This window comes from Phaethon aethereus, assembly GCF_964289735.1.
Source record: "Phaethon aethereus genome assembly, chromosome: 2".
Classification (NCBI taxonomy): Eukaryota; Metazoa; Chordata; class Aves; order Phaethontiformes; family Phaethontidae; genus Phaethon; species Phaethon aethereus.
Window position 1 is genome coordinate 112743412 of NC_138582.1, and position 24447 is coordinate 112767858.

The 24447-nt window shown below is 39.2% G+C and overlaps 1 protein-coding gene across 1 annotated transcript in view; it reads left to right on the forward strand.

The window, feature by feature from the left end:
• The window catches only part of TPK1 (thiamin pyrophosphokinase 1), a gene marked incomplete at its 3' end in the record, with an annotated part of 330774 nt that overhangs the window by 259394 nt on the left and 46933 nt on the right, over positions 1-24447 (forward strand). Inside the window, exon 7 of the mRNA XM_082015628.1 lies at positions 7038-7149. Within this exon, the coding sequence (XP_081871754.1) occupies positions 7038-7149 (112 nt within the window). The remainder of the gene's footprint in view (positions 1-7037; positions 7150-24447) is intronic.

Consider the following 24447-nt stretch of genomic DNA (forward strand, 5'->3'; position numbering starts at 1 on the left):
ATCCTCTGGACTCTTCCCCTGTAGAAATGCAGAAAAATGAATGAGCAGTGACACTAAATGTACTATGAACTGGTGGATGGTGAGAAAGATTATGCTGTAATTTTCATTACTTAGGAATTACAGAGTACTAGTGCCCTTAGTAAAGGCCCCTCTGGATTGACACTTTAACTGCAACATTACATAATTATTATACAGGCAATATGAAATCTTCAGCAGCTTGTCTACTTTTCACTCTTATCTGCAATCTATTATACTCTGTAGTCTCATAAATGGATATAAAGAAAACGGTTCTGATTTTTTTAAGGCATCACTAAAAATGCTAATTGAACCTACAATGATGGGCCTGCTGAGGATAGGGCATCAAATGCACAAGCTCAAGGATAAAATGTCACATTGGGCCAGTGTAAGGGCTGTTTGAATGTAGAGAAGGACCAGCCAGTTCTTGATAATCGTAGTTTCGTGCTGCATTTGGGGTGTGTTTTGCCCTGATTTGTGATAGACTGAAGAAAATGTTGTGGAATTCTGCGAGTGGGAAGTTTCAACAGAATGAGTTTTTCTTTAGGGTAGTATTCAGAGTAGAATTAGTATTTATGGCATTTGTCAATCTTTAAGATATGTCTGTGCAAAGAAATTAAACCACCCAAACTCCCTTTTAAAGTAGCTTTTGTATTCCCAGAAACCTTATTTGCTTGATAGAGTGTTTTCATCACCTTAGTAAGGCCAAGTGCAGGGTCCTGCACTTGGGTCACAACAACCCCATGCAACGCTACAGGCTTGGGGAGGAGTGGCTGGAGAGCAGCCCGGTGGAAAGGGACCTGGGGGTGCTGGTTGACAGCCGGCTGAACATTAGCCGGCAGTGTGCCCAGGTGGCCAAGAGGGCCAACAGCATCCTGGCCTGTATCAGACATAGTGTGGCCAGCAGGACTAGGGAAGTGATTGTGCCCCTGTACTCGGCACTGGTGAGGCCACACCTTGAATACTGTGTTCAGTTTTGGGCCCCTCACTTCAAGAAGGATGCTGAGGTGTTGGAGCGTGTCCAGAGAAGGGCAACAAAGCTGGTGAGGGGTCTGGAGCACAAGTCTTATGAGGAGCGGCCGGGGGAACTGGGCTTGTTTAGTCTGGAGAAGAGAAGGCTGAGGGGAGACCTCATCGCTCTCTACAACTACCTGAAAGGGGGTTGTGGCGATGTGGGTGTTGGTCTCTCCTCCCAAGTAACTAGCGATAGGACAAGAGGAAATGGCCTCAAGTTGCACCAGGGGAGGTTTAGACTGGATATTAGGAAAAATTTCTTTACTGAGAGGGTGGTCAATCATTGGAACAGGCTGCCCAGGGAGGTGGTGGAGTCACCATTTCTGAAAGTGTTCAAAAAACATGTAGATGTAGTGCTTCAGGACATGGTTTAGGGGACACGGTGGTGCTGGATTAATGGTTGGACTTGATGATCTTGAAGGTCCTTTCCACCCTTAGTGATTCTGTGATTCTGTGATTCTGTGATTCGTGTGCATGTTAGCAGTGGATACACTGCTAGCAATTTTAACTCTTGTAGTCTCTAGAGAGAAATACACTTTCTCATTTTTTGCACCTATGATTGCTGTTTTCTTGTCAGTCATATAAGCTTGACTGCAGAAGGTGGGGAGTTGTTTTACTTCCTCATGCTACAACAGGTGGTGGGCAAACAGGGGATGCACTTACTGTGCTCAGTAAAACATGTCATCAATGTTACATGATAAGTGTACCCTCAGGAGGGTTTTACTAGGCCTACAGAAAAAGTTCATGTGCTAATGTGTGAAACTCTGGGATCATTTGCTCTTTGTGGATAATTTGTACGTTAGATATACAGTAGCAACCACTTAAATGTATAACCTCAGGGTATAGTCAATCTTTTTGGTTTTAGTGGCACTTCTACCTCCACAGGGATTTTTTTCTATACCTTTGTCATAAATTGGTTTGGAGCAGATGTGTTCATTAATTTGGTCGAATAATGATTATAATTTATTCTCTCTCTATTGCTTGGGATTTTATTCACTATAGAGTCATCATTTTATGAAGTGCTCCTGTTGAAGGGTAGGCTTGGTGGGGCTCTGAACCGCAAATAACTGATATACTGAAGTCAGTATGGCAGCACTGATAACATTTGATAGTAACAATTGGCAGGATTGGGTCCAACATTTTTTAATACTATTTTGAAGTACAATAAATTCGTTGGGTTTTCCGTATGAGTTTAAGTAGTCATTGATATGATATACAAAAGCTTTCAGACTTCTGAGTTTTCACTGGAACTGTGGATACTTCTGTTTTCAACAGCAACAAAAAGCCTGGTTGTCTCAAATAACGTTCTGTGAATAACATTCATGTAGCAGCAACTTGGCACTATGTATATTTGTTTGAAAAGACAATTGATGATATTTTAGGGATATAAAAAAATAGATCTTCTTAAATACATCCTTTTAGAAAAATTGGCTGCATTTATAATGCTCAGAATCTCAGCCTAAAAGCTTTTATTATTGTTAAGTCAAGCTCTTACACAACTAATGATTAGTAGAAATATTTCTGGAACTTTGTTTTTACTTTATTGCCAATCATGATACTTGATTTCAATATGAATGTTCTCAGCTTAGTTTCATCTTTGTTCCTGTCCTCCTTCTCTCTGCTGCAGTCTTTGGTGATCGTGTTGATTTCCACCCATTCCCTGAACTTTTTATCTAGATACCATTTTCTGCACCCAGATGTTTAGGTACTAAAACAGATTGTGGGTTTTGCTTTTTCCCTGGGTAACACTATGACATCTGTATTTAGTTTTTTGCTGCTGCTGTTGTTTTCAAGTGTGTGCTGCCATCTATGGAGTAATCATTGAAATAAAGCTGATGTAAAAAGAGGTTTTATCAAAAGGTTATGGAAAACAAGATCTACCTAGTGGAGGAGGTATCATAGGGCAGTTGGGCAAATCTCAAGAAATCTTGTTTTTCTGTAGTCCCAAATCTCACAGCGAGCACAGGTGACAGTATACCATTTAGAAAATCAGTGACTTCTATGAGTTAGGCTATTCAGTAGATCTATTTATGCTGGACGAACTATCAGGGCAACCTGAAAATTACAATAAGGGTTGCTTTGTCCTCTAATCCTGTAGCTTGTTCCTTTTCCTTCCTCACTACCTTTCACATGTCCTAGTCCTCCAGCAGTTCCCAAAATCTGTTTATTTTTTTTCATTCGTTTTTTAAAGCTGAATTTTAATTACTTAGTCTTCCCTAGTATCTTGTTAACTGGCTTCATGCCTCTCCTCTGTGTCCAGTTTCGACCAGTCAGGTTCCAGCTTTCCCTCCTTCAGGTCCCTTCAGAATGCAGTACTGAAGATCAGTCCCCATTGTCTCACTCTTTCATAACATTTTGTAGCTTGCTATCTATTTTGGAGTATACATTTATTGCAATACATTTATTCAAGTTGGTCTGGAAAGCACTTGGAGAAGTAATTTTCTCTGTACTTTTATGAAGTGCCCATGGGGTATGGGTACGTGCATAGAAGCTATCTGCTTTTATCTTGATACTGTTCACATGCTTTTCAGCATGCACAGTTTTTACTAAAGTTTTTAGCACCTTATAACCTTGGGTAGGGTTAGGTCTATTGAGTTCCTGGAAATCAGATTTCTATTCATTGGCATTAGGAGATGTGACAGAGAACAGCTACGTCTTTAGGTCTTTTTCCTTGGCAACAACAGTGTTGGAGTGGGTTTATATTTAACCACTACTGCATAAATGCTTTCTTATAACACAAGATATCAGAATCAAAAGGAAAAGTTTAACCTATATGGATGAAGCATTCTTAAAAACATCTTCTGACATTTTCTTCTTACTGCTGAACTTAGAAATTGATCTTATTTCCCAGCATCAGAGACAAAATGAAGAAAAAAAATCAATGCTGAAGATTGATCAATGTTTTTCAAAACTAACTTGATAACATAAAAATCAATGCAGCTGTATTCTTTGCCATTATTTTATCACCAGTATCATTCAAACATGGTAATATTTGATTCTTAAGTCAAATATGAAAATATTTCAGTTACCTCCTACAGAGGCAAAAAAAAAATTAAGAAGGAGCAGTTTATTTAGTCAAACTTTAGTTTTCTTTTTAATCCTAATTTTGTACCTTTGAGTTCTACAGAAAATGAAAACAGTTTCATATTTTAAATGCCACTATGTAATTGTTCCTTTAATCACAGAGATTTAAATAGAACAAATTATTACTTGTATTTGCAAATTACAAGCCCTGATCCTTCCTTCCTCCTGCAAATAGCAATTACGTCTTGCTTGGTTGAAAGATCTGTGTTCAAAAACTTGAAGATAAGCTCGGACACCTAATTTCCCCTGTGACAGACTCGCAGTGTTTTGACTTTAGAGTCTTACTGTACTGTACGTTGGCTGATTAATCTTTTTTGGCAAAAATAAGCAGGTCATTTGGGGGATTTTGTTTTTGGGTTTTTTTTCCCTGTTATGACCACTTCCCTTTTCTATCCCCATTGTCCCCAGTAATATTAAGAACCCTTACTGATATATTTAAAGAACAGTTTTTAAAAATGTCTTGTGTAGTATTATTGAACCAATCTCTAAGCCTTGAGTTTGGCTTAACAGTTGAGAGGTTTTTTTAAAAAATAATTTGCATTTTAATATTTTAGTTCCTCTTTACTTGCTGTCTTGGGTTTAGCCCTTTGGGCTTCTAGTTTGAAATTTCTCTTAACTGAGGGCTAGAAAATGTCATTTTAGGGAAGAAAGTCAAGATTCTCACATAATCACTGGGATGTGTGAACTGGGATTTTTAGGGAAGCATCAGACAGTGAAAGACTCCTGATAAAATCCTAGATACTGGCGAGCCTCTGGTAATGACTTCTTTTGTTTTAAAGATTTATTCCATGAGAATAGAAAGACAGATTTCTGCATAAATGTCTTATTGAATTGAATCCTTTTCTGTAAGCTGGGCCAGAATGTCATAAACTAGGAAATGCAAACCTAATAGTAGGTAGACAGTTTTTGAGAATACAGGACTTAATCAGTTCTCTGTTGGGCCAGTTACTTTTACCTCTCTTTTTCATATTCCTTAACTAATTGATAAATGTAGTGAGTTTGCTACTCTCCTCGAATAGCTCTGAGCAACAGTACATACATTCACTAGGGGCAGTCCCACCCCTTCATTCTCTCCTTCATCATAAACCTCATTATAGACAATATCTGTGATCACATAACGAGAGAGCTTGTACTTACACCTCTCCTCTCCCTTTCCTCCTCCCTCTGTACTGTGAGAGAGAAGTAGCATGGCATATTGCATAGCTAAAAGGTTATCAAGCCTGAATTTGTTACACCTCTGAATTTGGCAGGCAAGCCTTCACAACCACTACAGAAATACATGGCTTATCACCACGTGAAGCTGGACACCCTGAGAAGATAGATGATATTGGATTGGTTTTCTTGTTGCTCTGCAAACAATCAAACAGGCTTAAGCTATGCAATCTGATATTCCCTAATTGACAGCTTTTCCAAGGTTCATTTGTTAACTGAGAGCATGACATGTATTGAAGTTGTTTCTTCATAATGCATTTGGCATTAACAGGATAAGCTGTTGAATGCCTCAGACATCGACATCTCAGCAACAAGATACTTCCTCTCCAGTTTTGACTTTCTAACTAGTGACCTTATATTTGCAAAGGCATTTGGAATGAGCATATCAGGGGACAGGACATAAGAAAAAAGCTTAAATACATTCCCCAAAACTAAATTTGTGAGAAAGTGTTTTTTTGCTGCTTACAACATTTACCTGAGATTTATGGTTCAACTGTTCTTTTTTCTTTTGGTATAAAACCTGGGTTTCTTGCTTAACAAAGTACTCATTTAATACTTACTGGGTTTCAGATGGTTCTTTTATTTTGGTAGATTAATAAATAGGCATATCTGATTTTATTTATAGTGATGAAGAATTTGTGTATATAAGACATATTCAAGGGTTTGTTGACTGTGTATCCACAAGGGAAGAAAATAAAACCCCAAAGAAACCTGTTTCAAAGAATCCTAACCTTCCCCCAGATGAAGCCCATGTTTATTTGAAAGAATAAATTACCTGTGTAGAAGGGACCAGAGGATGATTTCTCCACTGTTCTTGTTGCTGTTTTGCATTTGTTGTTTTCTTGTAGCCAGTTTTCATAAACACTTTGTTTCTTAGAACGCAAATTGTGGATGAACTCTAACATTCAGCTTTTTCTTTTTTTGTCGTTGTGTAAAAGATTTCCACTATCTACTCTTCCTTGCAGCTGTTCATATGCTGATGCCTGGCAAGATGTTCACACAGGGTCTATAAGTACTAATTAAGAGCTTGGTCACAAATCCATCATCATTAATAGCTGCTGCTTCTCCTGCATCCCATGAACTTGATAGTTGCAAGATGAATTTATCTTAGATGTACAAAAAAAAGTCATTTAATTTCACTTTGTTGTTCTTAGTTAATGTAAGCATGTTACTCTAAATACCTAGGTTAAATTCTCTAGCACCTAGTTAATTTTCTGCACGTATTCTTCCTTCTGGGAAGAGTACATGCCTGGAGAAGTACATGAAATTTTCCAGATGTTGTCAAAATAATGTAGGAGTTTCAGTGGCGCTTTGGCTGGCATTGTTTAGAAAGTGAAACACAGCTGTTTAGGTGAAGAAAAAATGAATGAATGGGTCAGGATGCCTTCATTTCACCAGAGTAAAGAGCCTAGCTTTGACAGAAGTGCCTCTTCAAAAAATGCCAGTGAAAAATAAGCAAAGCCAGCTTCTGCTTCGAAAACCCCAGAAACAAACCTTTGAAAGCCCTGAGGTCTGGAACCTAAGCATATGTCTTTCCTCCCTCTGTAAACGTCAATGACCTGAATTCCTGCAGCCAAATATTCCTGAGCCTTTGGGGGAAATTCTGGAACTGTCTCCTTCTAAGTGCTTTCTGTTTTATTTGCAAGGTCTGTTGGCAAATGCCGTTTGGGTCCCTGGCGAGCCCTGACTCCAGAGGCCCTTCTGTCTTGCAGGGCAAGCACAAGCTGCGTGTGGACACGGGACTGGAAGGTGACTGGTGTGGCCTTATCCCCATAGGGAACTCCTGCGAGAGCGTGACCACAACGGGCCTCAAGTGGAACCTCAGTAAGTCAGACACCTCGGGACGGTGGGTTTGACATTATCGTAACCGCACATTTACACCAGCCTCACCAGTGCTGAAGGGTCTTGTGTGTTTGAAGGTGGAACAAGGCATTGAATCCCTGCCAGGCCATTTTTTTCTAGAAATGAAGTTTAAAAAAAAAAAAAGGGAGAAAAATGTATTTAAACCTGAGATATCACAGGCCAAAATGCGTTTTCCATTTGGGAGTCATTGTCCTGGTTAAATAGAACATTTGTTGAGGTCATGATACATTACCATCTTGATACATTGCCCTCCAGGGAGGGGAAGCTGTGAGTCCCTAAACTCCTGGTTATAAGCTATAAAGTTACAACAGACAAATAATAATGTGATACAGATTATTAAAGCTACATCACTTCCCCTGAACTACTTCATGTATATTGTCTGTTTGTCGACTCTGAATGTGTAGATCTTCTTCTTATTTTGAAGTGGGAAAAGGTGCATTTGATCTAGAACAGGGACATTTATCTTGACCAAAAAAACCTGAAACCATCTTTATCCTCCTGCCCACTCCTCCCACACTGAGTCATTCAGGATGTATTTACTCAGGAAAATAATGGGATATCTTAGATAAAGGTTCATTAAAACTTAAGGGAAGAAAAGCAATAATTGAGAGACTCTGGTCTTGCAGTCTGATTTACATGACCAGACCTTAGAACCATCGCATGTAGAAAAGGCACGTGGTGCTCACAGTTTGCAGTGCAGTGCCCTCATTAACTAGTAATTAATCTGAGGTTGACCCACTGTGCCAGCCAGCAGCACGTGTGCTAGTCTAGGGAGTGTCTTGTTCCACTGGGGGATTGAGCACGTGCAGTTAAGGAGGTGATAGGCATTAGTAGGTTGCTAATGATAAAAGATATAAATATGGCATTAATTTCAAGATGTGAGAGACTTGTCAGGTGACTTGTCTGACTAGTGATTTTAAGAGCTGATATGGACCTATGGGGTTTTTTATTACACTTAATTCGGTCCTTTTTTTTCTTTTTCTGGGAGATAAAAAAGTATTTAAGTGACTGTTTTCTACTTGCTTCATGTTAACATGACACCACCATCTCTGCTTCTCCCAGTCCTTGTTGCTGTCTGTTTCCAAGAGGAAACCTCAGACCTTTACACTGTTTTCCTTAGTGTTGTGTCTACTGCACCCCATTACAGGCTACACTTTCAGTCTCAGTGTTCATGTTTGTCACAGGTCATAGTTCCTTCATTTATTTCTCTGCATTATCATCACAGATATATAAGAACAAAAATGATCTGGTCTTCCTTGAAGATGTTCAATCTATGTGAGCTACCAAGGTCATTACAACCTGAAACTGCTCTTGTGCCCAGGTAACTAGAGCTAACCTTTACTCATCCAAATACAGACTTTGAATCAGGTTATTGTTCAGATGACACTGATAAAACAAATTAAAGTGTAGCTGCATCCCCCAAAAGGGAAACCAATATCTCAAATACAGCACATGATTAGTTGTGCCTTGGTTGGGTTTCTTCCTTAATAAATAAGCCTTGCATTCAGATAACTTAAGTTTGATATTAGCTTTCATTGTGTTCACAACTTCTGTGCTGCTTGTGGTTTTGCAGTTATTTTAAAAAATGTTAGTCCTCCTGTAGATTGTGGTGGAGAAGCAAAGGCTCACCTGGGAAGAAAAGGGAATGAGAAAATACCGAAGTATGACATGGATGTCAGCATTGCTGCTGATGGCTGGCAGTGGCAGAGCTTTCCCTGTTCATTTGTTAGTGGCACACACCTTCATAAACCTCAATGGATAAAATGGTTTGGTTATAAATTATTTTCATGTGTAAATCATGAAAGAAATAGCATTTTTAAGGCGAACATGACATGAAAGACCCTTTTCTCCAGTTTGTTTTTTAATTAATAGAATATGACCAAACAAGTTGATTTTTAAAAAGTAATTTTTGAGTCCTCAAAATATTTGTTTTAAGTGTCTGGGTGATAAATTAATTCCAGAATTTTAGTTCTGTCTGAACAGTCAAAAATGATGTGTTAGGTGAGAGGAGAGCCCTCACTTTTGCAAACAATAATTTCCAGCAACTCAAAATGCAAATAACACTGCATTGCAAGAAGGAGCTGGCTTTGCATCAAGGTTTTTAATGTTTAACACTAATGTCTGTCTGAGCATATCTAAATTACTGTGCTGATTAAAATTTGTAAAACCTTCAAGGGGTAGTCAAATATTATCTGTGTCTACAGCTTCTGTCAAGAGACTTCATAGCCTCTGAATGGAAAAAGGCAGGGATAAATACCTAAGACAGAAACTATGTTGGCGTTGAGAGTAGGCTACCAGAAGTCTCATTTCAGTGGCTGAATTAGATAAACCTCAAATCTGTAAACTACTCTGCCAGCGGAGAAATAATGATATTGAATATTTTAATATTGCAGAATTCAGTATTTTTTGTGTGTCTGTGTGAAGATGCAACATTTATGCATGCTTTTATGCTTGCTTATCTTAGTTATTTGCTAGCACTTGGCACAAACAGAACTTTCATTTACTTTAGTTCTCATCTTATGGGTGAAAGAACTTGGAGAAGAAAGTGGAAAATTGATTAGAGAAAATATTTTTTATCCATACTTGCTATTGTGCAGCACACATTCAGAACACATTATAAACTTATTCTTTCCACTCCCAAAGGGATACAGATCTTTTCTCTATTAAAATCTGATTTACAGCCCAGGAATCAGGTAATGCTTTATCTGATTTGACTCACCTGGGTGCTTGCTGATAACAGCTCCCATGTGTAATAAATAAACAATGAAAAATCCAATAACACCAGACTACCCAGCATTCTTCATTAGGTCCTCAGTGATGCTTTCATGGAAGGTGCGTAAGAATGAAAGTAGAAATCAGCTGCACTGTTCATCATAGAAGAGGTTGGAGGGTAATGGTAGGCTCTTCTAGGAAATGGTTCCTTTTCTAGGAAATTACTGTAGAAAATAATCTTGCCAACTAATTTACTCTTCATCTCTATGGCCTTTGATATACTGTATGTCATACAGGTATGTCATACCTGTACTGAAAATGTCGGCATATATATATAAACTGTGTATGCATGTGGTTGTGCTTTCCAGCTAATTTTCATGCAAATTTGCTTGTTTAGGCAGGAAGTTAAATTGCTAGAAAATGCTACCATTCAAAAGAGCACCACTGTCATTTCACTTCAAAAGGCAATAGCAATAGCAACAGGAGCAAGACCTTTCTCTAACTGTAGCAACAGAACAACCACTGACTACTAACTTCACAGGTAGATAAACAGGATCCAAAATCTTTTTGATGGTGTTTACATTGGTAGTAAAATTGAAATGTTTACACTATTTTTTTCACTGTTTTATGTCATTCGGGTTTTGTTGACATTGCATTGTGAATGGAACAAAAAGATTACAAAAGCGGTGGGGTTTTATGTCTTAGGAGAAATGCAGAGTGAAAAAGACAAAAGAAAATTAGTAGCTCTCTCCTTAAAAAAAGCCAGAGGGTGAGGGACTGTTCTGGAAAAGTCTGTAAATTAAGATGGACAAGGTATCTGTGCACTATTGAAGCAGCTTGTATAAGCACTCTGTAACCTGTTTCATAACTGAAATAATTTATATGGCACGTTTTGCTGCCCCAGTTCATTCTGACTGAGGCAAACTAAGTGACGTGCCCGGGAGTAGCTCTGTTTCCAGTGGTGGAGTAAAAAGCTTCACAGCTGGATTCGCCTCTCCTCTGCTTTCCTCTCCTTCAATCTCTTTGCATGTTCTTCGCTGGTAGAAGACTCCCCATCCATCAACTGGGTTCTATCTACAGAGCTTCAGTGATGTATTTTTTCCCTTACTACAGCTCTAAGACCCTGGGTAAGGCAGGATGACAGAAATGATGCTGCTGCTCCCAAAGCTTCAGGCGTTTTTGACCTTTTGTGAGCTATTTGCCTGCAGTAGTGCTGCTGTCTGCCTTCCAGGGTCACATCATTTATTATGAGGTGACGCCTGCTGAAATACTTTTCCAATAAAGCAGATGTTCTGATGGTGGCAGCCTGGCATCCCACTGGTTTACTGCAAGTCAGCAAAAGCAACGAGGGCATTGCTTAGCATTGCATGAAATTATTTCGAACCAAAAAGACCATTTGGCATACATTAAAGGACTGATGAACACAGAGCTCAGTTGTGCTGGGCCCCTAAAGCTGTATTTGCATTTTTTCTTGAACAGCAGCTTGAAAACTCAGTCAAACTTTGTGAAGGTGCTTGAAACAGGGATTTGAAGGCATATGTTCAGTCCATCTCCACATATTTCAATGAATGTTTGGAATTAGTGGGAGGGAGATTTGGTTCCAGCTCTTCTTTAGCAGGGTAGCAGGGTCCTGGCTTTCAGTTTGGAAAGGCTGCTTTAAGGTGATAAACAGGTATGCTCTTCCAGATGACACTGTTGGGGCAACATTACTGCTGTAGGACTCCACTTACGGGAAGATTCATGTGAGTACCTTAGTTCCGAACTAGCTCAAACCACTTCCTGCAGTAAGCTTAGCCCAGCTGGACAGCCATCTTTAACAGGACACAGGGAGTGTATATATGATCCTTCCATACAGGAGTAATAGGCAGTAACTGCAAGGAACGGGTAGAAGAAAAAAACCTGAGAGAGACTTCTCCAGCACAGCTGTGCACAGAGTGGATGGCTTTCCACAACCAAATACCATTGCGAAGTAAACTGGAGACATACTTGTCAAGCTGCGTTGCCGTGGCACATTGCAACTATGGAAACTAATTTTGTTATTAATATAGAGGTGAGAGGGTTGTCAAGAGAGCAAAATGCTGTTCTTTCCCTTGCATCCCCTCTGTTACCTCAGCCCCTCTTTCTGCTAATGGGAACGTGACCTGGAGGTATGAGGAAATAGGTGCCCTGCTTCAGCCCAGCTTTGGTGCCAATAATCCTCATCTCTCTGGTGGCAGTAGATTGGCGAGAATAGTAAAGTCACATGAAAATCAAAAGCAACCTGCTGCTGCTGAAGGATATGAGCTGTAAAGACGAAGCACCTTTCTGGGGACGAGAGAGATCTGCAGAGAGCCAGAGAGCTACCATTTAGGTTGGTGGGGGGCCAAAGTAGTTCTGTGGATTTCAGCAGTGGCTCTGAATTTTCATTGGTGGGTGTGGAGGCAGAATTTGTCCAAGAAAGAGACCTTTGAGTTTATACTGAAGACATTTAAACCTAAAGGCATTCTCATCAGTCAACCTGCCCATATGGATACTGGGAAATCATCTCATTTGGACAATGGCAGAGGCAAAGCTGAAACATAATGGTATACTTGAGTGAAAGTCAGTGAAAAATTGGACAGAGTACGAATGCTCGTTTGTCATATCCCTTGCAAATATACTTTAATTGTTTTCGTATTTAAATGCCCAGAATCAGCCGTAATAAATGTAAATGTCACACTGCCGAGAGTTTTCCAAAAACAAGAAAGCTCTCTGAGGCACATGGTGAGTTATTGCCAGTTCCCAACATCTCTGCAGAACCACAAAAGGGCAACGACCAGTAGGAGGACAAATCAATCATATCTGGCTAGAGTCTCCCAGAATTAAAAAATGAGATGTGTTTTTCTGCAGTGACTCAGCTAATGAAGTGTGCTATTTAGATTCCTGGGGAGTTGTTCAAGTAGGTAGATGTTACCGTTAAGAATTGACTCCTCCTTTCCAATTTGTTTACAGACCTTTTAGTTCTGTTTATTCTTTGGTACATACTGCTGTTTGTTACTGATCTCTTCTCCACAAAAACATGACACTGAGGGAAATTATTTCCTCTGCAGTGATCCATTCCTGTACCTTAATGGCAGACAGTTCTGGCTATTCCCTCTACACTACGGTGTCTCAATTCTTCATTCGCTGCTCCCTTTGTAACCACTTTGCACGTTGTTTCTGAGAGGTTCCTACTCTCTCTCCCAGTTTTTGCCTCTAGATGTTTGTGGAAAAGAAGGGGTGGATTTTTCCTTGCTGTTATATGAAGTTTTGGAGGGGACAAAAGTCTGGTGGATATCATCACTGACTTTTGGTTTATGCTTCTAAAAAAGTTACGTTTTGGCTGCGAGTTGTTTATGGAATCCTGGTGTGTAATTAATAAGTGTTAACAACTGTAGTGAGTGCACTCCAGAACTATTAATTTTAGATGTACATACCAATTATAGACCACTAAGCAAATCTGTTGTTTTCAGGTGAGTTGGAAAATACAAATTTCTGATAGATGAATACATGTCTTGCCACACAAGCAGCTGTGGGTTCTTCTGGGCGGTAAATACACATAGGGGAGTCAGGGCAACAGCAGGAAGGGGGAGAAAAAAGAGAGTGAGTCACAAAACTGGGATGTGAGGAGATCACATCTGGAGAGAAGAAAGGGCAGATAACATCAAAATGTGGAACGATACAGAGAGTAAGAAAATGAGAACAGAGGTGCTTTAAGTAGACAGTTGACATCTTCCCTTTTGAAGCACTGAATTGAGACCAAAAATTTCTCAGTCTTGTTGTTTCTCTGCTGTTAGTAATCTCCCTTGTTTTCCACTGCTGTCCAGGCATAACAATCTACTACTGTCAGTAAACTGGTCAGCTCAAGTGATGCAGGCTTGTCCACAGGATCTGCCTGGGTATTAATCCAAGAGCAAAAGATGGCATTAGACATTTGATTTGAAAACAAGAAGGAAAACTCTTTACTTGCACTCTTATGGGTACCAATTCAAGACTCTGAAATTAGGGAAAAACAGAAATGGAAAAATAAAATTAAGTAGTGGTTTTGGATGTAATCATGCCTATAGGTTCAGGACACCGGCATCATTCAGTGTTCCCAGGTGTATTCTCTGGGAATGAATCTGGAGCTGTAGCTGAAGGCACAGATGTCTACAAAGTCAGCCTCTTCCGCTGCAGAAACTGAGATACCTGGGAGGAATAAGGTGAAGTACTGCCGAAATGTGGGGTTTTCTTGTGGTTCAGGCAGTTGGTTGTCTGGAGTTTTTACTCTATGCAAGTACCGTAGCTACTTGCAAGTTAGCTGTTTATTTCTCTTAGCACTTGAGCTGAGCTCTCAGCACCCTGACATGCCTCAGCGCTCTGCCTTGGTCCTGTAAAGTACAGGATACTACAAAATGAAAGCTGTGGTATCATCTTTAAGATACCCACTTCTGACGTTAATGTGTCTGTGCCTTTGCTCTGGAACAGTTTAACAGGTGCAATGGCATTATCAATTCTGTTGTAATGAGCAGCATAGGAGAAGCCCATGAGGAATTTAATACGCATGCATTCAATGCAGCTTAAATCTATGCAGCAAATAAGGCATAAAGCCCTATGATGAATCAGGGCTCAAAGTGTGTCATTTAAGAGAATACTATTTACTGAAAGAGTCGGGCCTGCTTCGTTAATGTGGCTGTATTAAAATTAATTTTAATTAAAATTAAAAGATGGAATCTAAAAAAACAGAATTAAAATTTCGCAGGTAATCTTCTCTCAAGTCCATGACTTTGCAGCCTTAGCATTTCTTAAGAGTCATCTTCCATGTATATTATATCCAAGTGAATGTGGGTCCATGTACTATTAACAGGTAATTGTATGTAGCATGCCGCATTGTATCAATACAAGTCTAGGTCAGTATGTGGTAGCTGAGTTTCCTGTGTTATCTATATTTTGAAGCTTTTCGTTGTATTTAATAAGAAAATATTGATAAAACCAATGAAACCTTTCAAACAAGTCCAAATATTTTTAGTATATTTGAGATGGGTGGTGATACATGTCATAAAACAAACAGTAAATCCAAATAAATGGGAGTGGAATAGATGTCAAGAGATCTTACAATCCATATAGCTTTCCTATCGCATCACTTCTGAAAAACCTAAAAAAGGTTCCTCTTCTATAAACTTTCAGTGTTGGGGGATCCTTCATAACAACTTCTTCAGAAAGTCTGCTCCAATTAGAATTTTTTTTTTCCTTTCTGTGCTCTGCAGATACAATATGTGACAAATATATTCTCATGCTGTTAAGCATTAGAACACAGCATTTATAATCTAATTGCCAATAAGAAAACTCAGAATTGTACATTTAGGTTTCCCAAGCGTAGGGCATAACTCTATAATTTACACAGTCACCAGCAATACCACTGTATCACCACTGATTGGCATGCCACTTAATGATGCTGTTTATAAGACAATTTTCTAATCAGCTGCATGAACACTCATCAGGAGCTTGCTTCTTGATTTAAAGCAGAGGAGTTGCAGAGAAAGATAGGGTTTGTTTTCCTTATAAAAACAAACTGGGAAAAAAGCAACTTCTGAAGAGAGATATCGGGGGGGGTCCATTTTATAAAATACCGACACAGTAAAATTTTTTTTTTTTTTTTAAAGGCAAAACAATTATAGAGAGCTTTGATATCATTAATCTGGATTATGCATTTAAAAGCTCAATGTAGAATTAAAAGCTGTGGCATGAATGAGTTGGTATTCTTCAGAGTATTTCCTTCATGTATTTTGAAATTGGATGATGATAGCTTAAACATTAACATTCTGGCTTTTAACAGGTGCTATATTTCCAGTCATCATTTAATAATGATTATGTGAATTGATATTGTAGGTAGTCTGTTGGGTCTAGTCAGTCGAAGCTGAAGCACAGTCAGTTTTCCATTTGTTTCACATATCAAATTTTAGTTTTCATCCCAGTAAATTTAGCCAATCCTCTCCCTCACTCAAAGAGTAATTAATTATTCCTTGCCTTCTTCCTATTTCATTCTTTTGTTCTGCAATAGACAGAATAGCTTTAGTTTTAAAAATGTTATCTAAAACTTTATCACAGGAATAAGATGAGAGAGACTAAAAAGCTGATTCCTCCTCTCTAATGTTAACTTTTAAAAAAATAATCTAAAAAGAATCTATACCATGTGTTAAGCATATTTAAAATATTGCTGATTCCGTTGAATTTTTCTTAACTTCTACCCCTGTGAAAATATAAGGGCCATAATGTAATGAATATAATGTAAGCTGGGTCAAGTGTGTCTGGCATGGAAACAGTTCATTATATGATAAGGTTTTAACTAGGTGAACTTCAGCTGACCCGCACAATTTCTGCTTAGCTTTGGTACACACAAATAAAGTACCTCTTCCAAATTTATCCCTAAGTAGTCATTGTAAAACCCTTGTAAACACCATACCTTGCCATCCTGTGGTCTGTATATCCAATATATATTGAAGAATTCATGTTTTATGAAAACATGAGAGCTTAATACCAAGCTTGTGGAATTAATGGGAGAATTGCCCATTGACTTTAGTATTAGTATGTTAATTTGGAGGTGCCTCTGTGCTTTCCTTGACTGAACTAGAGTAATGTAAGCCCCTGATTCCTCAGAAGATTTAGGCATCCATCTATTTTCATACCTGTGACCAGTTCCATGGAATATAAAGGGATTATTCAGTGGGTAAAGTTAAACATATGCAGAAGTACTTACTACAAGTCAAACTCTGCAGTGGGAGATATAACCTTCAAAAATGCCTGAAATGGCTTTTCTGTATGTAAAATAAGGTGGTAGTGACTTTAATCTCAGTCTCCGGGGCTAGCTGTCAGTACTGGTTCCTATTTGAATATCTCTTCTCACTCACCAATGTTATAAAGCTCCCTTTTCTAGCTCTGCATATTTCTTATTTATTGCTGGTTGGCTGTAGTAATTTACATGAATTCCTCCTGATTTTACTGTTAAACGTCTGGACAAAATATGAGGACATGGTAAGACAAATGACTTTCAAATATTTCTCACATCTGGCTTCTTTACCTGTAGTTCAACAGATGTGGTTTCCTACCAATACAGCTGTCAGATTGATGCATCAAGTAAATATTTCATATGAGAATTCTGGGAAAAAAGGGTTCTGGAAACCTACCAGAATTTTTAAACAATCATAAAGTTTTCATTAAAATAGCCAAAAGCATTAGAATATGGTACATGTCTGCATAGTCGTAAGAGAACAAAACACCCTGGAGAGAGTGAATCAACCACAGTGGATTTGAATTGTTTTTTTTACAGTGCTAAAAATTTCCCACGCTTTTGTGGCTTTGTCTGCCATACGTAAAGCAAGATTTTCAATCCACATTAGAACCGTGTATGCAGCCAATGCAAGGCACTCACTGGGGAACAGGGAAAATTTTCCACATCATCTTATGGGCTGGAATATGTGAAATACTAACATCAACATAAATCTTAGTTGTACTAGAATAATTAAGTATTGTTCCTTTTTTATTTTAAAATATGAAGGGTTGCTGTGTTTACATTTTAACATTCAAAAAGCCTGCAAACTCTTTTTTGGCAGGTGCAAATCAACAAATGCTGCCAATACTCTGAAAGACAGCTTTCTGTTGTGAGCTTACGTAGAGATTTATGTTGCTCATTTGCAAAAGGTTGGTTGGTTCTTCAGAGCTTGTGCATGCCACTTTCTCTTCACTGCTGCCTTTTGTTACCCTGTGTGTTTATGTTAGTATAGTTCTGGAACAGGCCTGGACCGTTTAAGACTTGTTGTGGATTTTTGGGAACTCTCCTGCTAGTAATTAATTTTACATTCCAAATATCTCAGGCAAACATTGCTGTCAGTGAATGCTTAGATTAGCTTGTGTTCCTTTTTATGCCTCCACAATTACTTTAGTGTCCCAGCTGAAGCCACCTCAGAAGAATTTTACTCACTGTAGTGAAATTCACTTTTTCCAGTTTATGCCGTTCTGTAACGATTCCCTGTATGTTTGTCTGTCTTGGTTTTACACATATTTCCTGAATTTCTCTGCCATTTTTGTGGCATTACCTCCTCTGACGCCATTTTCAACAAATCCTTCAGAAGTTACTAATAATGAAGGCAGTCTTTAAAACAAACGAATGAACAAACAAACAACAAAAAAACCCACTTCATCATCATCATGGCACAGCACCACTTGCTTAGTCAGTGGTAGCACACCCAGCCTGGGGATCCAGCAGTAGGGCTGGAACACATCATTAGCTCTCATTTGTGTATTGTCCCTCTTTTCCTACTGGTTGTCTTGTTAACTCTTCGGGACAGGGACCGTCTACTACTCTGCGTCTGTACAGTGCACCCTGTCCTGTCTAGTAGTCAGATACTACAGGGATAAACACAATTAATTGCATTTGGGAGATGACTTCTGGAGTTACAGTTGGAAGTTAATACTGTGGAATGATGGCTGATTTTAAATAAATGTATATTCTGTATGTGGTAAAGGCTGCATCTGGATTATTATATTCAGAAATTGCACTGTGGAAAGAGAAGAAAATCATTGTTAACATACAGTGCCATCTACAGAATAGGTTGTGCAGCCAGTGCTTCATACATTATATGGGGTTTTTTGGTTGGGGTTTTTTTGTTTGTTTCTTTCTTTTTTGTTACAGCACCATTGACTTTCATGGCTAGAAAGTGTATTAGAAGTTTTTAGTGGATGACTGCAGAGTTGGAGGATAAGGATGAGCGTTCAAGAGTCCTGGGGCCTGGCTGAGCTCGTGCTGAAGTGCTGGGGTGCAGTCCCTGCTCCCTCAGCTGCTGCTGCTTGGGAAGTTGATTCCACCACCCAGGATACCCAAATGGGAGGTGGTTTGTGTGCTCACCCACTTCAGCTGTAACCTGCGATGTCTGTAGGCCAGGCTCCACCAACGACACCCATTACTAACTTTCTTTTAGAAGCCTAAATTGTTTGGGTTTGGTTTTTTTCTTAATACAACTATTTCTAGAAATGCTGCAACTGCAGCTAACTTTCCTAGCAAGTGCATGAGCTACTGCAGCGGTCTGACAGGCACACAGAGGTGGAAAAAAGGAGGGAAGGCACCAGAGAGGGAAAAAGTCCATCTGGGATCATGCTGTGAGCATTCGGTATAGTAAAGCACCCTTGTCAACTATTGTCTCTCTTAAGACTCAGTTTAAATGTGGGGGAGAAGGGGAGATTGTCCTCTCATGTTGTTACCTAAGCATATGCTGTTGAGAAAACTGTTAAGTGGTGGTTGTGTGTTTGCATGATTCACTGGTTGGAATGACAGTGCTGGCATTGCAGGGAGAGTTGGAATTAATTCCCCAAATCTTCAGAGTGGTCTTCAGACAATTTGGTGCAGAAAGCTGGATATTATAATGTCTTTAAAAAAGACAGAAGAGGTGACAGGACGCACAAATATCACTCCTTCCACTCTCAGGAATCCATTATTTATGTAATATAGCAAATTAAGTTATTGTACTCACTGCAGAACAAACTGTTGTCTGTCCTCTTTTGTCTAGCTTCTAAATGTTGGAAGTTACCTGACCTTTCAGGTGTTACTAGCTCAGGACCCACTGTTTGGCATCTTCAAATTAGTGGGGTTGAAAAAGAGAAATAGGAAGGGAGGGTTGAGAATGAATTCTGATATCCAGGGCAGATAAGAAATAATTTTCTGGCAGCTGATCTTGCAGAGGAGAAGGAGGAGGGGAAAGAAGAGAGGGGTCTTTGTTTGTGGGGTTTTTTTTTATAGTTGGATGTGAAATTCAATGTATTTAAAGTAGTAGCAGAGATAGACTAGCAGGTTGAGTGTCTGAGACAGCTGAAGTTGTGTGTTAAATAGAGTTTATGAGACTACTCTGCCATTTCTCACCTGCACTGTCACAGTCAGTACATGTGAGCGTGTAGGTTAGTGGGGGTGTATGTAAATAATAATTCTTCTTTATTTAAGAGATATTAAACCTGAAAAGGGACAGAGTGCTACAAAATGTGAAGGTAATTATGTAGTAGTTATCCTCAACATTTCCATCTTTAAAGTGGTTTTGAACCCCTTAAGTGTGGCACAGACTGTCATTAGATAAATGGATGCAAATGGTAATTGTAACTGATGAATGATGATGGCTTTATATGTTTATCATTATATACCATTGTAAACACTTTCTTCGTCAGCAACAATGGAGCCTGTAGGCAAAATGATGATGTATCGAATATGAATTCAAAGTGTAATATTTTAAAGAGTATACAGGGCCAATATTGTATGCTAGGATAACAACAGAGCTGTTAACCGATGTTAACAGAGCTGAGTAACTGGTGAACTTTGCCATTGGTATCAACGGGCTGAGCACCAAACTTTTTCCATCTGGTGTTCAGGGCCTGAATACAAGTGCAGCTGGGAAGGTGGGTTGTGAGGAGAGAGCTTGGAAGTGCAGATGGGGAAGCTGAACACTGTTGAATGATGGCTTTGGGTGGGGAAGATCCACTGTTCACAGGAAGAGGAGATGCCATTTCTCTTCATTCTTCTATTGCTTCTCAATAGAAGAGAAGCTGCTGCCTTTCTTCCTAGCTTTCCAGTGTCCTATCTCCTCAAGTTAAAGTCAGCCTTTGTGAATTTCTTCTGCCCTGTAGATTGTTATGGTCTATAAGACATTTACAGTGCAGTATTTGACAGCCACAGGAGTAAATGCTCTAAGAGCCATTCAGGACAAAACAAGTATGTTTGGATAATTGGAAGTTGATGGGAACAAGGAGACAAGCAAGGTTGTCCCTAGAAAAGCAGGGTGGGTAAGAGATTCATATAATCTGAATGGTGCTATCAATCTATTTAATTTGTCACCTGCCATTTGCTAATTATTAATCACAATAACAACATTTGGTAGTTAGATTAATTTAAAGGGATTTTTATTGCAGCAGCTTGAGTTTAATACCAGCTCTTTGTATATCCTACAATGCAAAAAGTAACGTGTGGTAATTAAATTACAGGCTAAGTCTTTGTTCTACATGAATTGGTCTATTCACTGAGGAAAAAATAAGCAGGATATTATTAAAGAAAAGCCCCAGATCATTAGCAGCCTCTTCTCCCTGCTCTGTTCCTTTACATCACTTCACCTGCAGTGCTGAAATCTGTCTGTGATTTTTTCCTGTGGCATTGTGGAACTGACAATGAACTTTCCGTTTTTTCTGTCATGTGCCTGCCCTTGAGCTTGTATAAAAGAAGTGAATTAGGTTCTGTTTTGTTGACCTTTTAGATGCAAGGGAAATCGTAGTCCTGTTTGCTTACACATACAATAGCTGCCAGGCTATTGTCTGCATTAACCTTTGTGGAGCACCCTGATGTGATTGTTACCCATGCACCAGCAACACAGATGCCAGAGAGAATTGAGAAGGGATAAATTGGAGGTGCCATGCAAAACAGCTCAGCTAAAGACATTTTTCTCTTGCACCGAAGAAAAGGTATTCTGTATGTGTTTAACTACTTAGCTGGTCTGTGAGTCCTGTAATTTGCTTAGCCAAACAGAACTTCAAAACAGATGGTTTCTAAATTTGGGGGAAATAACCATTTCAGTATTTTTTCCCTGTGCAGTCTGCAGTTATGCTTTAGTACCAAAATTATTTGAAAATTAAACTGGAAAATAAAATTGGGACCTTTACCAACTGAATACTGATTTCAGGAACATACAATTTTTACTATGTGTTAGGTTTTCATATGCATATTTAGACTAAGATTTGTTTATGCTCTGATTTAGTGTTTCTTGCTGCTTACTTGCATAAACACTACCAAATCAGTCAGAGTCACCAGTGTATTTAGCTCCCAGCTGCATCTGCGAATAAAAGGAAGAATGACAAGTTCCCTCCTTTGCAGAGGAGGAAGTGGAGAAACATAAGGAAATAACTCATTGCACTTACATAGCACCTGCCATCAGCAATCTATGTAGGCGCTTTACCAAAAGTAAGTGCATTACCTTGTCTGGAAAACATTTTTTGTTGTGAGAAACTGTTTCATTCCCAGTCTCTTCGTTGAGGAAACTGAGTCACAGAGCATTTGTCTGGTCTGAGATTGTAAATGAAGCTAATCAAAAGCTAGGAATCCTACTATCCTAGGCTTTGGGATTGTTTTTTATCCTGATAGGAGTAAGTTAGAATAAAGGAATTCATTGTTTGCTACTTAGTATTTTTTGTAATATGTATTTAATATTATCATACATAGTTACTATTTCCAAAGAGTACCTACTAAAATTACATTTAGAAATACTGCCTTTCTCTTGGAACATGTGGTCAACTGTTGGTCATTTTGTGTGTGTCCATCCCTGAACATAAAGAAGTGTATAGTTGTGAAAATGGAGTTAAATTCAGTTTCCCAGAAACTCATAATATTTGGTTTCCACTTTAACAGCCCTTTAACCGTTAGTTGTCAGTGTGAGAGCACCCGTGTACACTCAGGTAACCTTTGAGATAACTCATTGCCCAAGAACTGAAATTATCTTGAGTTGGGGATTACTAGAGGGGAATTTTAGGGAAATTAGCCATTTGATTCAAGCCTTTGCTCCCTCAAACAAGCGTGCAATGCAATGCCCAGCCAGACTCCACTGTGCAAGGCAGAGCTGTACTGTGGAACTCATTGCCACAGGATGCTGTGTGGACCACAGATATAAATGGATTCAGGAAAAAAAAAAAGACAAATTAAGGAGGAATGATCTAGTAAACACAGTGATACAGTCTCCACCTCAAGAAATCCCTAAGCTACAGGTCCTTTGAGGAAGGGTGTGCTGAGGGAAATACCATATTGCCCTGTCTTTAAAGTTCTTTCCTAAATACCCATTATGGACCATTGCCTGAGGCTCCCGTGTCAGTGTCCTGATCATAAACCCTGGAACGACAGCAGTTGCTGTTTTTGTGCTCTTTGACCCTTAGAGTCTGTAGCTCTTTTTCACAGAATCATTAGGGTTGGAAAGGACCTTTGGAGATCATCAAGTCCAAACGTTAACCCAACACCACCATGTCCCCTAAACCATGTCCTGAAGCACCACATCCACATGTTTTTTGGATACTTCCAGTGATGGTGACTCCACCACCTCCTTGGGGAGCCTGTTCCTGAGAGAGCAGCTATATTCTTCTTTTTGGCCTCCTCTTCCAAGCTGTTCTGTCCTCTGCCCAGATTAGGGACTCATCATTTCAGTTTAAATTGTCCTTTCTTGGACAGAAGACTAGAACTATACGCCTGTCTTCAGGAAGTGCTCCTCAGTGCAATGTATCGCCTGTACCATGATGATAATATGTGTTTATCTCTGTTGGAAGCATCTAACCTGCCACATCTTTTTTAACATCTCTAGGATCTTTCCACTAGTGCAGTATTGGGCTACTGTAAAATACAGCCTTGGATTGCTTGCTAAACTGTCAAACTCAGTTGGCAACTGAGAGTCTGCCTCAGCATCTTAATGGGCTTTGGCTGCAAAGTTTTCAGAGGAGGACTTGTGCTCCTGTATTTGAAAACCTGCTTTCTAGTTCGGGTTTCTAAAGGTGGCATTGTAGATTTGAAGGCATTGATGGAGGTGGGTTTATGGGCCCAAAGCATGGAGTCTCAAGCAGCAAACAAGTTGACTTCCCTTCTTACTCTCTGCTGAGTTTTCAGAATTTTTAACAGCGAAAACGGCTTGCCTTTGTTTGTTTGTTTTAGTTTGTTTTTTTTAACAGAAAACTGCTATCAGTGTAGCGTCCCTTCTAGAGGTTGTGAAGTAAATACACATGATGTAACAGGGTATGCAGCTACAAAAGCACCTAAAATCTTGAGCTGTAAGAGTAGAGGTATACGTAACTGAAAGCAACAGCCATACTATGCCTTAGGAAGTTGATCTTCTGTTGAATACTCTTGTTAAGCCGTGGTTACCAACCACAGGTGCATTCACAGCAGCTCACCTGACAGGTGGAAACTCTGTACCATTTTCCTTAAGCCCTCTTCGAGAATAATTAAATTGACTTTGAGTTCTCTTCAAATTCAGCCTGTTTGTGTCTTCTCTGATGTATACAATCTCTGCTGGCTCAGAGGAAATGCTTTTGGGCAGGATATAGTTGTCAACAAGGCTTCTTTCTAGCCCATGTTGCTTTTAGAATTGTAGTTTTTATGTAAATCAGTTTTAGGACTGAAACTGCAGATTAGATGTTCCATGGGTTCTTTCTTGGCATGTTGCATCACTGACTTGAAAGGTAAAAACTACAGTATAATAACCACTTGATGGTGCTTTCTGAAGGCTGTAATGTCTCTTTATTTTGCTGCAGATACGGTAGCAGCTGGCAGGAGCATAAGGTTGCAGGATTCTTACCGCAGCCATTCTAACTCTGTGGCTTTTATGCCACTACATAACATTTATATACAGGGTGATGGGAAAGGAGCATGAGTGAAACGTATTTGCATGTTGTAGTAACGGAAATCAACATTGATGAGTTATATGTTATTCTGGAAGAAATGCCACTTTGGAGGTTTAATCTGATGTTGTAATTTGCAGCTTGATTGGTTGTTCTTGTGATCGTTGGCCTGTTGTG